The sequence below is a fragment of the Myxine glutinosa genome, chromosome 3 (genome assembly GCF_964187855.1).
Source record: "Myxine glutinosa chromosome 3, kmMyxGlut1.1, whole genome shotgun sequence".
Lineage (NCBI taxonomy): Eukaryota > Metazoa > Chordata > Myxini > Myxiniformes > Myxinidae > Myxine > Myxine glutinosa.
The window spans coordinates 193,492,506-193,517,975 of record NC_136263.1 but is presented as its reverse complement, the minus strand read 5'-3'; the positions used below and the strand labels follow the sequence as shown (position 1 = coordinate 193,517,975).

Genomic DNA, 25,470 nt, shown 5'->3' with positions numbered 1-25,470 from the left:
TGGTTCTATACCCAGTCGATGGCGAATCTGCATATGGCGAATCCGCCAATGTCACGGTTAAAAAGTCGAAACCCTCACGTCATTTCCTCATTCATATTTAAACTCAATATCTCTATTTTCAATCCAAACAGCATCATTCCAATCATACATTAATACTATAACAAAATACTCTGTTAAATCATGATTGCATTGAGATATTATCAAACTAGCCCATGTCATCATCTGTTCATTTCCGGATTTGGGAGCAGGTCCATATCAAGTCAATTTCAAAATCACAATTTTATTGAGGAACTTATGAAAGCTCCTACCTAACTTACGACATCCACGAGGACCCCAAAACTTCCCACAGAAAGTTTGGTGGGGCTAGGCCCAACACTGAGGGAGCAGTATGGGGATGGACGGACAGACAGACACTCCTGTTTTATAATATAGATGCTAACCTCCAACTCTGATAATACCTGTCCTGATAACTTGCTCTTCCTAACCTAACAAGAGATATCCATTAAAAAAAAATATTTTCTCTTTAATTAACGATATCTGCCAAACCACGTGCCCTATCGCAAATTCCAAAAAGACATTTTAGTAGATTGACATGCTGAACAGATCTGTGAAGTTTCCCCTTGATTGGATCAAAAATGAGGGAGGAGCTCGGTATTAAAGGTTCATGCTTAAAAACGTCATAACTCCGAAACCATGTGACGCATGACGTCATGCTCGCTGACTTTTTTGTTCGTCATGGGTATGCGATTCTGCCTGCAAAGTTTGGCATCGATCTGTTCAGCCATTGCAGAGAAAAAGGGGTTTTCGTGTTTTCACGAAAAACAATATGGCGGCCGAACCACGTGACCTGTGACGTCATAATTACCATTAAAATATTCTACAGACCGAGTCCCCCCTACGGTGAAAAGTTGATCTCAATCGGTCCTATTATTGCAGAGAAATTGGTTTTTAAAGGAAATTAAAACTTAAAATGGCACTGAGTTCAGGATCATCAGATTTATCAGAATTCCCAAAGTTCAAAGTGCCATAACTTTGTCAAAAATGATCGAAACGTCGTGAATTTCGAACTTGATCTGTAAATTATCATGAGGAAATCATGTGCCAAGTTTGAAATCATTAGCATTAAGAGTTTAGAAAAAAAGTCCGGAAAACTGTTCTTTGCGTGACGGACTGACGGACTGACTGACTGACGGACTGACGGACTGACAGACTGACAGACTGACAGACTGACGGACTGACGGACTGACAGACTGACGGACTGACGGACTGACGGACTGACGGACTGACTGACGGACTGACAGACGGAGGGATGGCGTGCAAACCTATAGTCCCCTCCGGTGTACACCGGTCGGGGACTAATAACCACAAACCAACCAACTAACTCCCTAACCCTGACTCTAATAACCCAAACTCTAAACCTGATAAGTTCCTGACCTTAACTCTCATAACCCCAACCCTAATAACACTAATTCTAACCGGAATAACCCCAACATTAATAACCCCAACACTAATAATCCGAAATATAACCTCAACCTTAATACCACTAATTCTAACCGGAATAACCCCAACATTAATAATCCGAAATATAACCGCAACCCTAATACCACAAATTCTAACCAGAATAACCCCAACATTAATAATCCCAACACTAATAATCCGAAATATAACCTCAACCTTAATACCACTAATTCTAACCGGAATAACCCCAACATTAATAATCCGAAATATAACCGCAACCCTAATACCACTAATTCTAACCGGAATAACCCCAACATTAATAGCCGCAACACTGATAATCCGAAATATAACCTCAACCCTAATACCACTAATTCAAACCGGAATAACCCCAAGATTAACAACGACAACACTAATAATCCGAAATATAACCGCAACCCTAATACCACTAATTCTAACCGGAATAACCCCAACACTAATAATCTGAAATATAACCACAACCCTAATACCACTAATTCTAACCGGAATAACCGCAAAATTAATAACCCCAACACTAATAATCCGAAATATAACCTCAACCCTAATACCACTAATTCCAACCGGAATAACCCCAACATTAATAACCCCAACACTAATAATCTGAAATATAACCTCAACCCTAATACCACAAATTCTAACCGGAATAACCCCAACATTAATAACCCCAACACTGATAATCCGAAATACAACCACAACGCTAATACCACTAATTCTAACCGGAATAACCCCCAACATTAATAACCCCAACACTAATAACCCGAAATATAACTTCAACCGTAATACCACTAATTCTAACTGGAATAACCCCAACATTAATAACCCCAACAGTAATAATCCGAAATATAACCACAACCCTAATACCACTAATTCTAACCGGAATAACCCCAACACTAATAATTCGAAATATATCCGCAACCCTAATACCACTAATTCGAACCGGAATAACCCCAACACTAATAAACCGAAATATAACCGCAACCCTAATACCACTAATTCTAACCGGAATAAACCCAACATTAATAACCCCAACACTGATAATCCGAAATATAACCGCAACCCTGATACAACTAATTCAAACCGGATTTAACCCCAACATTAATAACCACAACACTAATAATCCGAAATATAACTGCAACCCTAATACCACTAATTCTAACTGGAATAACCCTAACACGAATAATTCGAAATATAACCGCAACCCTAATACCACTAATTCTAACCGGATTTACCCCAACACTAATAATTCGAAATATAACCGCAACCCTAATACCACCAATTCTCACCGGAATAACCCCAACATTAATAACCCCAACACTAATAATCCGAAATATAACCACAACCGTAATACCACCAATTCTAACTGGAATAACCCCAACATTAATAACCCCAACACTAATAATCCGAAATATATCCACAACCTTAATACCACTAATTCAAACCGGAATAACCCCAACATTAATAACCACAACACTAATAATCCGAAATATGACCCCAACCCTAATACCACAAATTCTAACCGGAATAACCCCAACACTAATTATCTGAAATATAACCGCAACCATAGTACCACTAATTCAAACTGGAATTAACCCCAACATTAATAACCCCAACACTAATAATCCGAAATATAACCACAACCCTGATACCACTAATTCAAACCGGAATAACCCCAACATTAATAACCACAACACTAATAATCCGAAAGATAACCGCAACCCTAATACCACTAATTCTCACCGGAATATCCCCAACACTAATAATTCGAAATATAACCGCAACCCAAATACCACTAATTCTAACCGGAATAACGCCAACACTAATAATTCGAAATATAACCGCAACCCTAATACCACTAAACCTAATCAGAATAACCCCAACATTAATAACCACAACACTAATAATCCGAAATATAACCGCAACCCTAATACCACTAATTCTAACCGGAATAACCTCAACATTAATAACCTCAACACTAATAATCCGAAATATAACCGCAACCCTAATACCACTAATTCTCACCGGAATAACCTCAACATTAATAACCCCAACACTAATAATCCGAAATATAACCACAACCCTAATACCACTAATTCTAACCGAAATAACCCCAAAATTAATAAACCCAACACTAATAATCCGAAATACAACCACAACCCTAATACCACTAATTCTAACCAGAATAACCCCAAAATTAATAAACCCAACACTAATAATCCGAAATACAACCACAACCCTAATACCACTAATTCTAACCAGAATAACCCCAAAATTAATAAACCCAACACTAATAATCCGAAATATAACCACAACCCTAATTCCACTAATTCAAACCGGAATAACCCCAACATTAACAACCACAACACTAATAATCCGAAATATAACCGCAACCCTAATACCACTAATTCTAACCAGAATAACCCCAAAATTAATAAGCCCGACACTAATAATCCGAAATACAACCACAACCCTAATACCACTAATTCTAACCGGAATAACCCCAAAATTAATAACCACAACACTAATAATCCGAAATATAACCGCAACCCTAATACCACTAATTCTAACCGGAACAACCCCAACATTAATAACCCCAACACTAATAATCCGAAATATAACCGCAACCCTAATACCACTAATTCTAACCAGAACGACCCCAACATTAGTAACCCCAACACCAATAATCCGAAATATAACCGCAACCCTAAAACCACTAATTCTAACCAGAATAACCTCAACATTAATAACCCCAACAATAATAATCCGAAATATGATCCCAACCCTAATACCACTAATTCTAACCGGAATAACCACAACACTAATAATCCAAAATATAACCGCAACCCTAATACCACTAATTCTAACCAGAGTAACCCCAACATTGATAACCCCAACAATAATACGAAATATGACCCCAACCCTAATACCACTAATTCTAACTGGAATAACCACAACACTAATAATCCAAAATATAACCGCAACCTTCATACCACTAATTCTAACCAGAATAACCACAACACTAATAATCCGAAATATAACCGCAACCCTAATACCACTAATTCTAACCGGAGTAACCCCAACATTAATAACCCCAACAATAATAAGCCGAAATATGACCCCAACCCTAATACCACTAATTCTAACTGGAATAACCACAACACTAATAATCCGAAATATAACCGCAACCCTCATACCACTAATTCTAACCGGAGTAACCCCAACATTAATAACCCCAACAATAATAAGCCGAAATATGACCCCAACCCTAATACCACTAATTCTAACTGGAGTAACCCCAACATTAATAACCCCAACAATAATAAGCCGAAATATGACCCCAACCCTAATACCACTAATTCTAACTGGAATAACCACAACACTAATAATCCGAAATATAACCGCAACCCTCATACCACTAATTCTAACCGGAGTAACCCCAACATTAATAACCCCAACACTAATAATCCGAAATATAACCGCAACCCTAATACCACTAATTCTAACCGGAGTAACCCCAACATTAATAACCCCAACAATAATAAGCCGAAATATGACCCCAACCCTAATACCACTAATTCTAACCGGAATAACCACAACACTAATAATCCGAAATATAACCGCAACCCTAATAATCCTTGCCCTAACTCGAACAAACCCAAAACGTAATCCCAACTAAACCCAATTCCAAACCCATATATCCACACAATCCCATAAATGAATACACACTATTGTTACTATATTATGGTTTTGTGGGGAATCCTAACAATACCTTCAAATGTGTTTTATTTTATTATTTATTTGAATCCAGTCTTTCTCTTCCTCTTCATCTTCATTCGTAGGATTTCTCTTCTCCTGTTTCTTAAACTCATTTATTTCATTTTCAGGGTCCTCCAGGTACTGATGGCTACCAAGGACAAAAGGGTGAGATGGTAAGTTCATGCTCGTTTGTCAGAATCGGTCTACCCGCGATGGCCTCGCAAAACTTGTCGGCCACCTAAGCTGATTATAATAGCTTATGTAAAGAACAGTGTTTAAAAACAAATGCAGACGCTTTGCGTCCCAATAACAACCCACATATGACAACACGATGAAGCGAGATCTGGAATACTCACATGGATGAATATTTGTGCAGACCTGTATCGAGTGTTCACCGGTTTTGTGCAACAATGACAGAACATCCATTTTGCACAAACATGACGTATGGATTTGTTCTGGGTGTTTCCACCCTAATAACTCTGTTGTAGTACATGGCCTTTACAAGCATCAGGTGACCGGCTCAGGAGGGGGGTGGAGGGGATTTTAGATTGCTCACAACGACCACATGTCCTATCTGTGATATAAGATGCCAGCCTGTGTGTTAAACTACCTGTTATTTTCTCGATTGATCTGCAGATCATGGAGGAGTTTGTACATAAATCACATACAGGACAAGGACATCAATATATATGAATGGACTTTAACAATTAAATACAAGTGAACTCTAACATCTACCATATAAAGCACTATGTATATCAGTTTGTGTGTTTGTACAGATGTCTGTCCCCCTTCATGAGGGTAGGTTTTAAAGGCCAATCCTTTAACACAAATGTGTGTTCACTTCGGTCTGTTTTTGAAGATAAATCAAACTAGAAAACCATTTTCCATAAAAGAGTAATCCTCAATGCCAAACAGGAAAACAGAGCTGTCTCACTTGACATATCACGTGCCTTCGATACGGTCTGGCACTCAGCTCTGCTCACCAAACTCTCCTCCTATGGTATTCAGGGAAATCTCCACTCATGGCTTGCGGATTTCCTCTCTGGTCGTAGGCAACGTGTGGCCCTGAATGGATTTCTCTCATCCTCCCTTCCTGTTCTGGCTGGAGTTCCCCAAGGTAGTGTTCTGGGCCCTGTGCTATTTCTGGTCTTCATCAATGATCTCTCCGACTCTCTGGAAAATCCTCTCTATCTCTTTGCTGATGACTCCACTATCTGCCGCTCCATTCCTCATCCCTCAGATCGGCAGTCCGCAGCCTCCTCACTCTCTGCAGACCTGGACAAAATCACAGACTGGTCAAACAAGTGGAACATGTCTTTCAATCCTGACAAATCTCACACTCTTACAATGTCTCTCCGAAAGGACCGACTGGAAAACCCTCCCATCTACTTTCTCAACAATCCTCTCCAAGAAGTTCTGTCGCTCAAGCTTTTGGGTCTCACTATCTGCCATGATCTTTCTTGGGAAAACCACATTTCCAAGCTGGCCTCCAAAGCCAGTCGCCGACTGGGCATCCTCCGTCGTGCGAAGTCCTTCCTTGGCACACCTGAGCTCCTCACCACATACAAGGCTTTCATCCGCAGCTCAATGGAATACTGTTCCCCCCTCTGGGCTGGTGCTCCTGCCTCACACCTTGCTCGGCTTCACGCTGTTGAGGCCAAAGCTTTCAGAATCATTGGAATCTCCTGCGATGAAGTCAACTCCGAGGGCCTTTCACTCACTCACCGCAGGCAGGTTGGTGGTCTTTCTGTCTTCTACCGACTCCTCTCTGGCCTTGCTCCCCCAGCTCTCTCTGTGCTCTGTCCCCCCAATATTCCTTCAGGTCGCACAAGATCTGCCTGCAACCCTCTTATGGTTAAACTGCCAAAGTCTAGGCTCTCTGCTCACCTTCACTCTTTCATTCCTCTTTTCTCCCGCCTCTGGAACAAACTCCCCCACTCCCTTCAATCCCACTCCTCCCTCCAGGTCTTTAAAACAGCTGTTCACCACCATCTCTTATCTTCCCCCATCGAGAACCTTGATCTTTTCTACCCCCGGTAATTCACCCCAGAGTCCTTGCAGTGTTCATATGTTTTATTCCTCTCCCACCTCCCCCCAAGTCCTCCCGATGTCCCTGCTCTCAAATGTTGTGTTTGTGTCCTTCCCCCTCTCTCCCCATCTTGTCTGCCGCTCCCCTTGTTTTTTGTGTTTTGTGTGTCGGTTTGTCTTTTTGTGTGATTAATGTTAGCTCTTTCACGAGCCTCGATCTTGTATACAAAAAAAAAAAAAGAAAAAAAAAAAGTCTCTTCTATTGGAAATGTAGACGGTGGCTTGCAAACCGAGCCTCAAGGGCGGTGTACAGCAGCGTTTTTTATAGTCACTGATTATAGTATATAGCTATTCATGTAGTCACTGATTGGTGTGAAGTAACACGTCTCATTTAACTCCACAGGGGAGTGAAGGAGACGTTGGACCAAAGGGCGAGGTAATCAACACTTTCCAACAAAACGAACATTTTCATTTAACATTTTCATATTCAGCACAAGCTATAACCAAACAAACACCATACCTTACCATAGCAATGTCAGTTACACTGCTTGCCTTTACAACGTGAATTGTGCTGTTTACTTTATTGTTGTTAAATTTGCTCAAAAGTGAAACCGTTATGCTCTGTTTGCTCTGTCATATTAAGCGTCTACCATTGTAAAAGCAAAAAGAAAACATTCTGAGGCTTCAGGAAACTCCAGAAAATATTTTGATAAAAACATATAATGTGCTTTCCATAACATTTAAGCAGGATGGTTATACTTGCAGTATATTACAGCATTTATAATATTGTTACAATCACAAGGCATTACAGCCATTCTAGATTGTTATAATCAATGTTACAGTATTTCTGGATTGTTATAACTTATAATCAATGTTACAGCATTTCGAGATTGTTACACTCATAATATAGTAGTGATTGCAGATTGTCATAATCACAATGTGTTACAGGTATTCTAGATTGTTATAATCAGTGTTATAGTGATTATAGATTGTTACAATCAAATAGTAGTGATCATAGATTGTTATAATCAAATATTAGTGATCAGAGATTGTTATAATCACAATATGTTACAGTTATTCTCGATTGGTATAATCAGTGTTACAGTGATTATAGATTGTTATAATCAACTATTAGTGATCATAGATTGTTATAATCAAATATTAGTGATCAGAGATTGTTATAATCACAATATGTTACAGCATTTCTAGATTGTTATAATCACAAGCTATTATAACATTTATAATATTGTTACAATCACAAGGCATGGCAATGGCACCTCGGAGATGCCATTCTAGATTGTTATAATCAATGTTGCAGTATTTCTGGATTGTTATAAGCAATGTTACAGCATTTCTAGATTGTTATAATCACAAGCTATTATAGCATTTATAATATTGTTACAATCACAAGGCATTACAGCCATTCTAGATTGTTATAATCAATACAATCTGTATTGCTTATAACATCTGTATTGCAAATCTGTATTGCAAATCAATACATTGCTTATAACAATCCAGTATTTCTGGATTGTTATAAGCAATGTTACAGCATTTCTAGATTGTTATACTCACAAGATAGTAGTGATTGCAGATTGTCATAATCACAATGTGTTACAGTTATTCTAGATTGTTATTATCAGTGTTACAGTGATTATAGATTGTTATAATCAAATATTAGTGATCATAGATTGTTATAACCAAATATTAGTGATCAGAGATTGTTATAATCGCAATATATTACAGCATTTCTAGATTGTTATAATCACAAGCTATTACAGCATTTTTAAGATTGTTACAATCACAAGGCATCACAGCCATTCTAGATTGTTACAATCGATGTTACAGCATTACTAGATTGTTATACTCACAAGATAGTAGTGATTGCAGATTGTCATAATCACAATGAGTTACAATGATTCTAGATTGTTATAATCAGTGTTACAGTGATTATAGATTGTTCTAATCAAATATGAGTGATCATAGATTGTTATAATCACAATATGTTACAGCACTTCTAGATTGTTATAATCACACTATTACAGCATTTATAAGATTGTTGCGATCACAATATGTTACAGCCATTCTAGATTGTTATAATCACACTATTACAGTATTTCTAGATTGTTATAATCAATGTTACAGCATTCGTACATTGTTATACTCACAATATAGTAGTGATTGCAGATTGTCATAATCACAATGTGTTACAGTGATTATAGATTGTTATAATTAGTGTTACAGTGATTATAGATTGTTATAATCAAATAATAGTGATCATAGATTGGTATAATCACAATATGTTACAGCATTTCTAGATTGTTATAATCACAAGACATTACAGTGATACCTGATTGTTATAATCGCAGTGCTACAGCAATTCTACATCTTACTATAATTCATCAAATGTCCGTCCGTCTGTCTGTCTGTCTGTCTATCCGTTCGAAGGTACCGCAAAAACAGCTGAACCGATCGCAACGGTATTTTGCGTGGGTAATCCTGGGATCACCAGGAGTAAAATAGGCTATTTAATTTTTACAATTTCAGCTTTGGTCTCCAGCATTCTCAGGTTTGGACTCCCGCATAACATTCGCGTTCGCATAATGTTCATTGTGACGATGTTTACATTGTGACGATGTTTACATTGTGATGATGTTGTTTTCCTGGGTGCCGCTCAAACGGCTGCACCGATCGCTGCACAGCTGCACCGATCGGACTCGGTGACCTCGGACAAAGACCTATTATAAGGACACGGGTTGAATCCCTGCTTGAGAGAATTTCAAATTTGAAAGAATATTTGAAAGCCTTCAATTTCTGACATTTTACCTTTTCATTTGGGCCTCCCAATTGAAGCCCCGCCTGTAGGGCGGGTACCGTTGCTAGTTGTTATAATCCCAATGTGCTACAGCATTTGACGACCTGGGTGCAAGAAGTACTTAAGTCACATTTTTGAAAAAAATGAGCTGGCACCAGTACTATAATCTATAATGGCCAGAGCATCATTTGATACCAAAAAATTTCGAAAATAAGTTCTCAAGTCCTGTATATTGGTATATGGTCATTGTTGAATTCACTAAAATGTAGTGCAAGAAATACCCAAATCCATAATGTTTGAGCAAGAAGTTCCTTAGTCCATGACTGTCCAATCAAAATGCTAGTATGTGTCACGTGACAAGCTATGAAAATGGCGACCATGGAGGCTGGACAGCATGGTGGGAATGAAGATAACCCTGATAACAGTCATGACAGGGGCAAAAAACGAAAAAGAAACCATGGAGGACTTTGCTGAATGAGGGACTTGTGATGCGAAAGACGACTGGCACCAAAGTTAGGTTTTCTTTTATTTAGGACATTAATTTCCGATTTAACTGAGTAATTTTGGACTTAACTGGGTAATATTGGAGTTAACTGAGTATTTCTGCATAAAATTAAACCACGAAAGGCAAGGAGACATAGCAAAAATGACTGTTTGGCAATCAAAAATGAGAAATAAAGGGCTTTGTGTGTTAAAAGTACCCAAGTCCAGCCATTTTGTCGCAAAAAGTACCTAAGTCAAGGTATTTAGCCACAAAAAGTACTTAAGTCCGTAACTAATTTTCTCGTTTTCTTCGTAATAAAGGATTATTTTTCCACAAAAAAAGGGTTTGTCTGCTCTGTATAGCCCCTGGCACCAGCAACAGGCTCCATAGTATGCCTCCTTTAAAAAAAAGTATCTGCAGCATGTTTTGAAAACTTTGATCCTCAATATCTCAAAAGTGTTATTTTGTGACGAAAGTACTTCTTGCACTCAGGTCTTCATTTGTAGATTGTTAAATCACATGATATTACAGCAATTCTAGATTGTTATAATTACAAGGTGTTACAGCAATTCTAGATTGTTATGATCACATGATACTACAGTGTTTATATATCGTTATAATCACAAGGTGTTACAGCATTTATAGATTGTTATCATCACATGATACTAGAGTGTTTATAGATCGTTATAATCACATGATATTAGTGTTTATCGATCGTTATGATCACATGATATTACAGTGTTTTTGGATTGTTATAATCACATAATATTAGTGTTTAATGATTGTTATAATCACAATATTATAGCAATTCTAGATTGTTATAATCACACGATATTACAGCGTTTATGGATTGTTATAATTACACAATGCTATAGGGATTCTAGATTGTTATAATTACACGATATTAGAGTTTATAGATTGTTACAATCACATGATATTACAATGTTTATAGATTGTTATAATCACACGATATTATAGCAATTATAAATTTATAATTGCTATAATATTGTGTGTTATAATCACACGATATTAGAGCAATTATAAAAAAAACAATAACGATATTATAGCAATTATAAATTGTTTATAATTCCACTATATGACAGCATTTATGGATGTTAGAATCACACGATATTCGAGTGATTCGACGTTGTTATAATCACACCATGTTAAAAATTATATTCCAAATGGTTATTTGATGCTTTAAGGAGAAATCTTAGACATTGTTGATAAACTTGAAATGTTTTTTTAAAACTCATTCATTTGTATGTAATAGTTAAAAAATAAAAACATTTCACAGAGCCGCAAAATAAAACGTGTACAGGTTAGCCATGGATAATACGGTACATCCTGTATTTCACGGAAATGGGCTTTTTGGTTTTAGCATTGGACAAAGGTTTCAATGTACATTTTTCCATTCTTAAGATATCAAACTTTAATGATTTTAATTCCCTCATTTTACGTACCAATAATCAATTTAATATTTCCTTATTATACATTTTCTGTAGTTGAATACCTCATCATTAATGCGTAACTGCGTTTTTGTCATTTATATAGCTGGGAGGAGCTGGACCGGTTGGAGAGCAGGGCCTCCAAGGAAAAGGAGGTCCCAGGGGTGGTTATGGTATGCCAGGTATCATCGGAACACGAGGAGAGCAGGGAGACCGTGGTGTTCCTGGAAATCCAGGGCAAGAGGGAATGCCAGTGAGTTTCCACAAATCATTTGCAAACCATGAAGGCCATTTTCACCATTTTGTCAAGTTTTTCTCAGAAGTAAACTTTTACCTTCATTAACAAGAGATAAACAAGAAATAGGCCATCACCCAGACCCCCAAAATAGGGTCCATTGGTACCAAAATGAGGGAGTAAGCCTAATATTGATTTTTGGATAGGTCTTTACCCCTAGAATATGAAAATATGTGATAGCAAATTCAACCATGTAGCTAAATGGGTGTTATCACCTCATTTTCAAAATGGCCGCCAAAATGCATGTTTTTCTATTAAAAACACCATGTTTCATATTCTTCTACCATGTCAATGTAGGACATCCAGTACCCTGACAGCTGTCCATTGTTGTGACGAAGATGATCAAGGAATTCTGCCCATAGCTGCATCAACTCTGTAAACCGTGGACTCTGAAGTAGGCTGTCGAATACCTGTTGGTTTAAATCATCAGTCATCTTGTTGACCTCTTCTAAGACTGCCTCGATTGTAGGACTCTGCTGCTGTAGATGATCATCTATCCATTGTGTAAACTCTGCCCATACCAGTCGCATCAGAGCTTCATAGATACATTTGTGGGTTCTAACAGCACGATTGTATTGTTTTCCATCAAGGACTCCGTTGAGCGAACCCTCAGCTACTATCCCAGATTCGATGCACACCTCTTTCAATCCAGCATCACTGAATCTCTTTCCAATTATTCCAAGAAAGTTCATGATGGTATGGAATGTTCCCATTCTCAAGAGGATATTGCAGAAGCGATCTTTGTGTTTCCAGGCTATTTCAGCAGCTTTTGCATACAGCGCTTGATCCATGACAACTACAATTGTCTCTAGCAAAAGATTCTGCCTGATGTGCTCTGATCGTTTCAGGATATCGAATACTGTAGTCAACTCTGTTGCTGGTGCATTGATAGTTGGTAGATATCCAACCACATCTTCTGATATTGGCACCTCATCTCTGGTTTTGATATTGAACCCAGTCCAACTTGGGAGTGTCTGCTTGTCAGTAGTTGTTTGTCTTGCTACGACCCATAGTAGATTCTTGCTTCTGGCCTCTTGGGATGCTTTTCTGGCGTCTAAGACAAAGTTGTCATTATTCTGGAGAGGCTGGGGACCCACACGTGCACCAGCTACATATACTTCTAGCTCTTCGGACTCCATATTAAGGGTCCTCTTCTTGAGTTTCTTAGCTGGTGGAAGATTTGGTTTGGGAGGAGGAAGCGGTCCATAGATCTTGGATTGCACTGCTATTCCATTCACGCGATGTGATGTTCCCTTGCCTGTTAGTGTTTCTTCAAGTCTGTCTATGTTATCCCACGCCAACTGCGTATGGATATGAGGTTTGATGGATGTTGGAAGAGCAACTTGCTGGTTGAGTTCTGTTGCTAACTTTTCAACACACAGGGCTGTGTCATTCTCTTCTAGCTGGTCATAAGACACTCCATGTCCGAACTTGTTCAGTGTGCGTATGATCTCGATGTTGCCAGTGAGAGTTTTAACTGCGTACGAAAGCATCATATGTTTTGGTGGTTGGTGCTTTCCACGTGTCACAGCATATATCATGTCCTGACTAAATGACTGGACCAGGGTGGTTATCCTAGATGATTGAACCTTACTTGTCGGGTCTCCAGTTAGCAGCCCAATGAGAAACCGCTCCAGCTCATATGGAATAGGTGTTACATCCTCAGCATCTGATGGATGGTATGGCCAGGGTGTGGGTTTCATGTCGTCTTTGATTTTTGTACGAATTGTCGCTGATGTTTGATCTATGATCTTGTTGGAGTCTTTCACTTTGTTTTTCCATATTTTGAGTTCCCTTTGCAGACATTGATTTTGCAAGACAGCATCTTCCAATGATACATTGTCTGGTACCATCACCAACTTTCCCTTGTCATCTGGAAATATCTTCACCGAACTCCCCAGCTCATATTCAAGCGTTCTATGAACATGTTTCTTTGTGGACTGCGTTAGACAATCAATCCCATCAGACAGCATGTATTCTTCTAATTTAGCAGTGAGTGACATGACTGGTATGATGGTCTTGTTTGGGATTACGTCTGTTCTGATATAGGTGAGAAGTTTTGCATATGCTTCTTTCTCGATCCTCTGATACTGTGCAAAATCATCTGTGTCATCGGGTCCATCTGCACCTTCAACCTCAGGCTGTATACATTCTCTGTTGTAATTCCTGTAGCATGAGAAATGGTAACACGCTTCTGCTGCCACAATATCTCTACTGGTAAGCGCTATCATATCCTTGTCATTTTTCTTTATTGCACATTCTCTCAATCTTTCATCTGCTCTGAGTTGAACAACTTGTGAAAAATTTTCACGTGTATGAGACCCCTTCACATACTTGTCTCTGCGACAGAAGATGCACTCCGTATCATACACTCTTTTCTCTACTGATGATCTCCTACATGGCCTTTTGGGAGCGCTGCTACCTCCTGCTTCAGATTCAGTGTCTTCATTGGCTTTCCTCTTTAGCATGTTTAAATCTCGTTTCATGGTGAACAGGCTCCTACATTTTCGGTGGTAGAATATTTCTGGCACTTCATTGCCCTCAAGCCCCTCGGCAATATTGATGATATGTTCATGGTTCCTAACCTTAGCCGCTTCCAGTAATGTCAACCAAGATGTGTAGTTTTGTGGGCTCACCAGATGATCATCGTCATCCGATCTTGTCATGTGTATAACGCATTCTTTGCTTTCTGTGGTGCTGTTCATTTTGGAAAATTAGTAGACCTCATCACTTGGTGTGTACTATTATTTCTATTCTAATCGTATAGCATCTACTTTCTATCTACTCCGTTGCTCGTTGCTCCGACCACCGTTCCTACAGAACAAAAAGCAAACAAAACAACAACAACGTTAAATTTTGTATGTAAAATGGCGGCCATTTTGAAAATGGGTGATAACACACATTTAGCTACATCGTTGAATTTGCTATCACATATTTTCTTATTCTAGAGGTAAAAACCTTGTCAAAAATCATTATTAGCCTTACTCCCTCAATTTGGTACCGGTTGACCCCCCTAGCTGATAGCCTAAAAAAGAGCAATCGGAGATTGCAAACCATCGCCAGGATGTATTTTCAGTGGTTTTTAAAGGATTTTGTGTTAAAACAGATATGGCGGCCGAACCACGTGACCGATGACGTCATCATCATTTTTTTTTTCTAAACTAATTTATTCCTACATTATGCTCAAGAAATTTCATCTTGATCGGATGAAGTTTTGTACTTGTCGAATTATGACGTCATCATGGAGGCACCTATGACATCATGATTAACATATTTTATTCTCCATGGAGAGTTCTTTACAATGAGCCATGTCTCAATTTTTTCTATGCAGAGCTTTCATCGATATCGAGGTGCAACGTTTTTCGGTTTTCCAAGATGGCGGCCGAACCACGTGACCTATGACGTCTTCAATAATTTTTTTTCTTCACCAATTTATGCCTACAGGACACTCAATAAATTTCATCTTGATCGGATGATGTGTTGTACTTGTCGAATTATGACGTCATAATGGAGGCACCTATGACATCATCATTAATGTATTTTATTCCCAATGGAGAGTTCTTTAGAATGAGCCATGTCTCAATTTTTTCTATTCAGCGCTTTCGGAGATATAGACGTGCAAAGTTTTTCGGTTTTTCCAAGATGGCGGCCGAACCACGTGACCTATGACATCATAATTAACATTAAAACATTCTACAGGTGGAGTTGCACCTATCGTGAAAATTTCCTGTCGATCGGACCAACGGTTGCAGAGAAAATCATTTATTCTGTGCGGACAAACAGACAAACAAACAGACAAACACAAACAAACAAACGAAACGGACTCAAATGCAATACCCGCTCCTCTGGTGAGGGTAATAAGCCTTTTTGTTTTATTTCCAAGGCAATTTTTCCTACTTTGTTCAAAGCATAGTCGAGTGACCATTAGTGATGAGAGGTCGTATGACATTGTAACCACTATAAGAGCTCACTGTCTGATAAACCAAAAAGCCAAGGTACTATTTAAACCACAATGTCCCTTTGTTTAAGAGATCCTCTTCGGTATCCATCACAACAACACGACAAGTTACCATCACGACGTTACCATCATGACATATTTTGATGTTTTAGTTTTGTTGTGGGATTGTGATGGAATAACATCAAAAGATGCCATGATGGTAATCTATAAGAGGATTGTGGTGTCATTCCTACTTTTTTTTTTTTTTTGAGATTTCATCCCTCTGATTTTACATTTTGTTACCCGCGCAGGAGGAGAGGGTATTGCATTTGGGTCCGTTTGTCTGTTTGTTTGTCTGTTTGTCCGCACAGAATAAATATGATTTTCTCGGCAACCATTGGTCCGATTGACAGGAAATTTCCACCATAGGTGGAACTCCACCTGTATAAATTTGTATGATAATTATGACGTCATAGGTCACTTGGTACAGGCGCCATCTTTGAAAAACCGAAAAACTTTGCACCTCCATATCTCCGAAAGCGCTGAATAGAAACAATTGAGACATGGCTCATTGTAAAGAACTCTCCATGGGGAATAAAATATGTTAATGATGATGTCATAGGTGCCTCCATTATGACGTCATAATTTGACAAGTACAAAACTTCATCCGATTAAGATGAAATTTCTTGAGCGTCATCTAGGGATAAATTAGTGGAGAAGTTTTTTATGACGTCATAGGTCACGTGGTTCGGCCGCCATTTTTGAAAAACGGAAAAAACTTTGCACCTCCATATCTCTGAAAGTGCAGCATGGCAAAAATTGAGACATGGCTCATTGTAAAGAACTCTCCAAGGGGAATAAAATATGTTAATGATTATGTCATAGGTGCTTCCATTATGACATCATAATTCGACAAGTACAAAACTTCATCTGATCAAGATGAAATTTCTTGAGCATCATCTAGGGATAAATTGGTGGAGAAAAATAATAATGATGACGTCATCGGTCACGTGGTTCGGCCGCCATGTTTGTTTTTAACACAAAAGCCTAAAAAAACCACTGAAAACGCATCCTGGCGAGGGTCTGCAATCTCTGATTGCTCTTTCTTGTTTTAAATGTTTTTTCCTTGATTTTTTTTAGGGGGAATATACGTATAAAAGTGTTAATAAAGAACGCAAAATACATGTATACAGATCAGTGACATAGTATACCCGACATCATTGTGATATTCAGTCAACAAGGACTATGTCTGTTGGTCAATAGAGCACCGTTTTCCATTATGGATTGGTGCCGCAGCATCAGATCCATCTCTCCTCGATTCTGTGGAATCGAAAACTCTAAAAAATTATTGTAAACGCTCGTGCTGAGGCTGAAGCATAAGGTCCGTTGCTTTCACATCATAGGCAAGTTTCTCGGTTTTTTTTAACCACCTCTTCTCCAATATTTCTCCTTCTACTCAGTTCTCCAATCCTTCCTGTCTACTCCAGGATGCACGCGTTATTCCAGTAACTTCCTCCTGGTTAAATCTCTAAAATCCATGCTGAATGCACACCTCAACTGTTTTATTACTCACTTCTCCAATCTATGGTGCTTCCGGCCAGAGGCTGTTCTACCTTGCTCATCCTTCCAGCAGTTCCAGAAAGCAGTGCACCACCATCTCTTGTCATCCCCAGTTCTGACCCTTATTACACTCATTAACATTTTTTTAACCCAATCATATTACTTGCTAGTTTCAGGGTCCCTCCCCTTCTTATACTGTTCATTCAAGCATTTGATGTTTGTCCCACTGTCAGTTCTACTTTGTTCTTCCAAGATCCTCTCTTCTGTAAATAAACAAACAAACAAACAAAAAAACAGGCCAAATCATTTGCTGAAGGAGAGCATTGCAGAGTGGTAAACATAATGTTAGAAAAACAAAAGCAAAATAAAACATTCATATGCAAAATGGCATAGAGAGATATGTGAAGTGTAAAAGAGAGCAAAGATGATCATACATAGGAAACAGCATGTTTAATAAAAGAGGAAATCAAATTACGAAATGAATCGTTCATTGTTAAAGAGAGAAAAACAATAACATTCTAAAGAAACTCGTGTTCCAGATTTAATTTTGTTTTCACCCTTTAGGGACAAGAACCATCGAACCAGCACATCTTGGACGTTTGTATGAGAGTCATGCAGGGTAATAATATAAACCACTACAGACAATGAAAACCATTATACTACAATACACAACCAACTATAGTGCAATAATAAACCACCATAGTACAATAAATAAATAACCATAGTACAATATACAACCAACCCTAGAACAATGCATAACTAACCATTGTACAATATACAACTAACCATAGTACAATACACAACTAACCATCGTACAATAGATAACTAACCATAGTATAATACACAACCATAACAACCAATCTCATTGACTTCTGATTGTTAATTCTCATCAATGAAGTTTCTCTTTATTGTTGTCGAAGTTGTACATTGTCTTTGTAAGAGTTAATGTACGAATTATTGTTGTATGACTTGTCGTTTGAAATTTTATCTTTCAAAGGGCATCAAAGTAAAACACAACTTGAAGGATTTTTTCACATCTGACATTTCTTAATGGATTAATAATTTACATGACTTTAATCGATGTTTTAAATAGAATCCACATTATAAATCATTTTCAACATTTTAGTCTCCAGTTTTACATATAATCCACATTCTGAATAATTTATATGATTTTAATCTGGAATACAAATATAATCCACCTTCTAAATTATTTACATGATTTTAATCGATGTTTTAAATAGAATCCACATTATAAATCATTTTCATCATTTTAGTCTCCATAATCCACATTCTGAATCATTTATGTGATTTTAATCTCTTGTTCAAATATAATCCACCTTCTAAATTATTTACATGATTTTAATCGATGTTTTAAATAGAATCCACATTATAAATCATTTTCAACATTTTAGTCTCCAGTTTAACATATAATCCACATTCTGAATCATTTATGTGATTTTAATCTCTTGTTCAAATATAATCCACCTTCTAAATAATTTACATGATTTTAATCGATGTTTTAAATAGAATCCACATTATAAATCATTTTCACCATTCTAGTCACCAGTTTACCAGTCACCAGTCACCAGTTTAAAACCCTGGTGTTGGGCTAGCGTCTAGGGTGCCGGCTTAGGATCCTAGGATCCTGGGTTCGAATCCCGGTCGATCGCTGAATTAACGCCACGGGGGTTGACTCAGCCTGTCATCCTTCCGAGGTCGGCTAATTGAGTACCAGTTCACTGGTAATTCCCTGTTTGTCGTTAAAGGCGGCAAAAAGGGTTGGCGTCAGGAAGGGCATCCGGCCGTAAAACATTGCTTCAAAAAGGGGACGGAAAAACAACAACAACCACGGTTCCCGAAAAAGGCCAACCCCCGCTTTGCGGGGGAAAATGGCCTCAAAAGGTGGTTTTTTTAGTCACCAGTTTAACATATAATCCACATTCTGAATCATTTATATGATTTTAATCTCTTGTTCAAATATAATCCACCTTCTAAATAATTTACATAATTTTAATCGATGTTTTAAATAGAATCCACATTATAAATCATTTTCATCATTCTAGTGTCGAGTTTAACATATAATTCACATTCTGAATCATTCATGTGATTTTAATCTCTAGTTCAAATATAATCCACCTTCTAAATAATTTACATGATTTTAATCGATGTTTTAAATAGAATCCACATTATAAATCATTTTCAACATTTTAGTCTCCAGTTTTACATATAATCCACATTCTGAATCATTTATATGATTTTAATCTGTAATCTATATTATAATAGCCGTAGATGATTCTGTCTGTCTGTCTGTCTATCTGTTGGGTGTCTGTCCGGGGTGTGGCTTACTCGGTTTGCAGAGTAGCTCCACCCATAGCTCCACCCATTCTGGGAGTGGCTATAAACAAATATCCACCATTTTATTAACTCGCATAGCTTTGAGTCCTGTTTTGTAGGCCCGTGGTATCTTGCTCTCCCCCAGTTTTATTTCAAATCAAATTCGATAAATCATTTCATTTTTCACAGTCGCTAACATAGTTTTAGACTCGGTTGAAAAAAAACGGGAAGAAAATCCGATGAAAGTTGCCGTTTATAGAACGAAATGAATTCTCAAAGGCCTGTAACTTCAAGGCCATTGAGTCTCTCTCACGCCTTTATCTCCAATCTAACTCACCATATGATTTCATTTTTATCGATGGTTTTACTTTTAGACTCGGTGTCAGCAATAATTGAGAACAATCCACACACGCGGGAAAATGCAGAGATATATTTTTTAAAATCGCGTCATGGTGTATCATACACCGCCCAACATGACACCGCCGGCAATGTGTCGATATATATTAAAAATTCGCTTTTGCTTTTCCGTTATGATATATTACTATTTCGTTTGATGATAGTCGTCACAAAAACGTCAACAATGATGCCGACATATATTTCTTCGTTTTTATTTCATTCAACATATTAGCCGGAAGTAAAATATGTTTCAGGAAATTACCGAGAGATATTTCTTCGTTTTTTTTATTAGTTATGTGCGCATACACTTTAAATAGGTTTATTTGAAATCTTTAATTTTCCACAAACATTCCACACACGCGGGAAAATGCAGAGATATATTTTTTAAAATCGCGTCATGGTGTATCATACACCGCCCAACATGACACCGACGGCAATGTGTCGATATCTATTTTAAATTCGATATATCATTTCATTTTTCACAGTCGCTAACATAGTTTTAGACTCGGTTGAAAAAAAACGAGAAGAAAATCCGATGAAAGTTGCCGTTTATAGAACGAAATGCATTCTCAAATGCCTGTAACTTCAAGGCCATTGAGTCTCTCTCACGCCTTTATCTCCAATCTAACTCACCATATGATTTCATTTTTATCGATGGTTTTAGAGTCGGTGTCAGCAATAATTGAGAACATTCCACACACGCGGGAAAATGCAGATATATTTTTTAAAATTGCGTCATGGTGTATCATACACCGCCTAACATGACACCGACGGCAACGTGTCGATACATATTAAAAATTCGATATATCATTTCATTTTTCACAGTCGCTAACATAGTTTTCGACTCGGTTGAAAAAAAACGGGAAGGAAATCCAATGAAAGTTGCCGTTTATAGAACGAAATGAATTCTCAAACGCCTGTAACTTCAACTTCAAGGCCATTGAGTCTCTCTCACGCCTTTATCTCCAATCTAACTCACCATATGATTTCATTTTTATCGATGGTTTTGGACTCGGTGTCAGCAATAATTGAGAACATTCCACACACGCGGGAAAATGCAGAGATATATTTTTAAAAATCGCGTCATGGTGTATCATACACCGCCCAACATGACACCGACGGCAACGTGTCGATATATATTAAAAATTCGCTTTTGCTTTTCCGTTAAGATATATTACTTTTTCGTTTGATGACAGTCGTCACAAAAACGTCAACAATGATGCCGACATATATTTCTTCGTTTTTATTTAATTCAACATTATTAGCCGGAAGTAAAATATGTTTCAGGAAATTACCGAGAGATATTTCTTCGTTTTTTAAAATTAGTTATGTGCGAATACACTTTAAATAGGTTTATTTGAAATCTTTAATTTTCCACAATATAATTTACTTGCCATTTATCATTTGATGATTACGAGACAAATTCCTCTTGAGGATCGTGACAATTCATGCGCTGCGTGGAAACTTCTATTTCCAAAATGAATGAGACGATCGATGAAGAACGCAGACTTGAACAGGATGCAGCAAGAAAACGAATGAGACGGGCGAACGAGTCCATCGACGAACGTCAATGCAAACTTGCGGGGTCACCCGTGGGAATCCCACGGGCATGGATGTGTGTGACATTTCGACATATTGAGTTAGATGCTGCACATTCATTTTTACAAAATGGTTACTGGCAAGTCATCAGATCCAGAAATGGTGTAAAAACCACCGTTTAGAGGCCATTTTTCCCCGCAAAGCGGGGGTTGGCCTTTTCGGGGACCGTGGTAGTTGTTGTTTTTTTGTCCCCTTTTTGAAGCAATGTTTTACGGCCGGATGCCCTTCCTGACGCCAACCCTTTTTGCCGCCTTCAACGACAAACAGGGAATTACCAGTGAACTGGTACTCAATTAGCCGACCTCGGAAGGATGACAGGCTGAGTCAACCCCCCTGGCATTAATTCGGCGATCGACCGAGATTCGAACCCAGGATCCTAAGCCGGCACCCTAGCCGCTAGCCCAACACCAGAAATGGTGTCATGAACACAATTTATTTACGCACAAGCACAAAAGCAAGACGGGCCGATTTCCGATTCCGACGGGCCGACGGGCGAGACGGGCCGATTTCCGATTCCGACGGGCCGATTTGGAGCAAGAAAAAGAACGAGACGGGAGAAAAAGGAGAGAAACGAGACGGGGAAAGCCGATTGGAGAGGCGAGTGAGGCGCGATTGGAGAGGAGTGTGAGGCGCGATTGGAGAGGAGTGTGAGGCACGATTGGAGAGGAGTGTGAGGCGTGATTGGAGAGGAGTGTGAGGCACGATTGGAGAGGAGTGATTGGAGGGGAGTGTGAGGCACGATTGGAGAGGAGTGTGAGGCACGATTGGAGAGGAGTGTGAGGCGCGATTGGAGAGGAGTGTGAGGCGTGATTGGAGAGGAGTGTGAGGCGCGATTGGAGAGGAGTGTGAGGCGCGATTGGAGAGGCGTGTGAAGGATTGGAGAGGAGAGGAGTGTGAGGGATTGGAGAGGTGAGGGATTGGAAAGGAGAGGGATGTGAGGGTTTGGAGAGGAGAGGAGTGCTAGGTGGAGAGAGGAGAGTGTCAGGTGGAGACAGGAGAGTGTCAGGTGGAGACAGGAGAGTGTCAGGTGGAGAGGAGTGAGGGGTCACATATTATGTGAAATAAATAAATTGTGTTCATCACACCATTTCTGGATCTGATGACTTGCCAGTAACCATTTTGTAAAAATGAATGTGCAGCATATAACTCAATATGTCGAAATGTCACACACATCCATGCCCGTGGGATTCCCACGGGTGACCCCGCTAGTACAAATATAATCCACATTCTAAATAATTTATCTGATTTTAATCTGTAATACAAATATAATCCACATTATAAATTATTTACATAATTTTAGTCTCCAGTTTAACATATAATCCACATTCTGAATCATTTATGTGATTTTAATCTCTAGTTCAAATATAATCCACCTTCTAAATAATTTACATGATTTTAATCGATGTTTTAAATAGAATCCACATTATAAATCATTTTCAACATTTTAGTCTCCAGTTTAACATATAATCCACATTCTGAATCATTTATGTGATTTTAATCTCTTGTTCAAATATAATCCACCTTCGAAATAATTTACATGATTTTAATCGATGTTTTAAATAGAATCCACATTATAAATCATTTTCATCATTCTAGTGTCGAGTTTAACATATAATCCACATTCTGAATCATTTATATGATTTTAATCTGTAATACAAATATAATCCACCTTCTAAATAATTTACATGATTTTAATCGATGTTTTAAATATAATCCACATTATAAATCATTTTCAACATTTTAGTGTCGAGTTTAACATATAATCCACATTCTGAATCATTTATGTGATTTTAATCTCTTGTTCAAATATAATCCACCTTCTAAATTATTTACATGATTTTAATCGATGTTTTAAATAGAATCCACATTATAAATCATTTTCAACATTTTAGTCTCCAGTTTAACATATAAATCCACATTCTGAATCATTTATGTGATTTTAATCTCTTGTTCAAATAGAATCCACCTTCTTAATATTTAACATGATTTTAATCGATGTTTTAAATAGAATCCACATTATGAATCATTTTCATCATTCTAGTGTCGAGTTTAACATTTAATCCACATTCTGAATCATTTATGTGATTTTAATCTCGAGTTCAAATATAATCCACCTCCTAAATAATTTACATGATTTTAATCGATGTTTTAAATAGAATCCACATTATAAATCATTTTCAACATTTTAGTCTCCAGTTTAACATATAATCCACATTCTGAATCATTTATGTGATTTTAATCTCTTGTTCAAATATAATCCACCTTCTAAATTATTTACATGACTTCAATCGATGTTTTAAATAGCATCCACATTATAAATCATTTTCATCATTCTAGTGTCGAGTTTAACATATAATCCACATTCTGAATCATTTATATGATTTTAATCTGTAATACAAATATAATTCACCTTCTAAATAATTTACATGATTTTAATCGATGTTTTAAATAGAATCCACATTATAAATCATTTTCAACATTTTAGTGTCGAGTTTAACATATAATCCACATTCTGAATCATTTATATGATTTTAATCTGTAATACAAATATAATCCACCTTCTAAATTATTTACATGATTTTAATCGATGTTTTAAATAGAATCCACATTATAAATCATTTTCATCATTCTAGTGTCGAGTTTAACATATAATCCACATTCTGAATCATTTATGTGATTTTAATCTCTAGTTCAAATATAATCCACCTTCTAAATAATTTACATGATTTTAATCGATGTTTTAAATAGAATCCACATTATAAATCATTTTCAACATTTTAGTCTCCAGTTTAACATATAATCCACATTCTGAATCATTTATGTGATTTTAATCTCTTGTTCAAATATAATCCACCTTCTAAATTATTTACATGACTTCAATCGATGTTTTAAATAGAATCCACATTATAAATCATTTTCATCATTTTAGTCTCCAGTTTAACATATAATCCACATTCTGAATCATTTATGTGATTTTAATCTCTAGTTCAAATATAATCCACCTTCTAAATTATTTACATGATTTTAATCGATGTTGTAAATAGAATCCACATTATAAATCATTTTCAACATTTTAGTCTCCAGTTTAACATATAATCCACATTCTGAATCATTTATATGATTTTAATCTGTAATACAAATATAATCCACCTTCTAAATTATTTACATGATTTTAATCGATGTTTTAAATAGAATCCACATTATAAATCATTTTCAACATTTTAGTGTCGAGTTTAACATATAATCCACATTCTGAATCATTTATGTGATTTTAATCTCTAGTTCAAATATAATCCACCTTCTAAATAATTTACATGATTTTAATCGATG

At 37.3% G+C, this 25,470-nt stretch overlaps 1 protein-coding gene across 1 annotated transcript in view; it reads left to right on the top strand.

Moving 5' to 3' along the window:
* Positions 1 to 25,470, top strand: part of LOC137424097 (uncharacterized) — a 175,100-nt gene that overhangs the window by 130,336 nt on the left and 19,294 nt on the right. The window contains exons 26-29 of the mRNA XM_068111564.2: positions 5,376 to 5,420; positions 7,679 to 7,711; positions 12,126 to 12,272; positions 18,376 to 18,430. Coding sequence (XP_067967665.2) covers positions 5,376 to 5,420; positions 7,679 to 7,711; positions 12,126 to 12,272; positions 18,376 to 18,430 — 280 coding nt within the window. The remainder of the gene's footprint in view (positions 1 to 5,375; positions 5,421 to 7,678; positions 7,712 to 12,125; positions 12,273 to 18,375; positions 18,431 to 25,470) is intronic.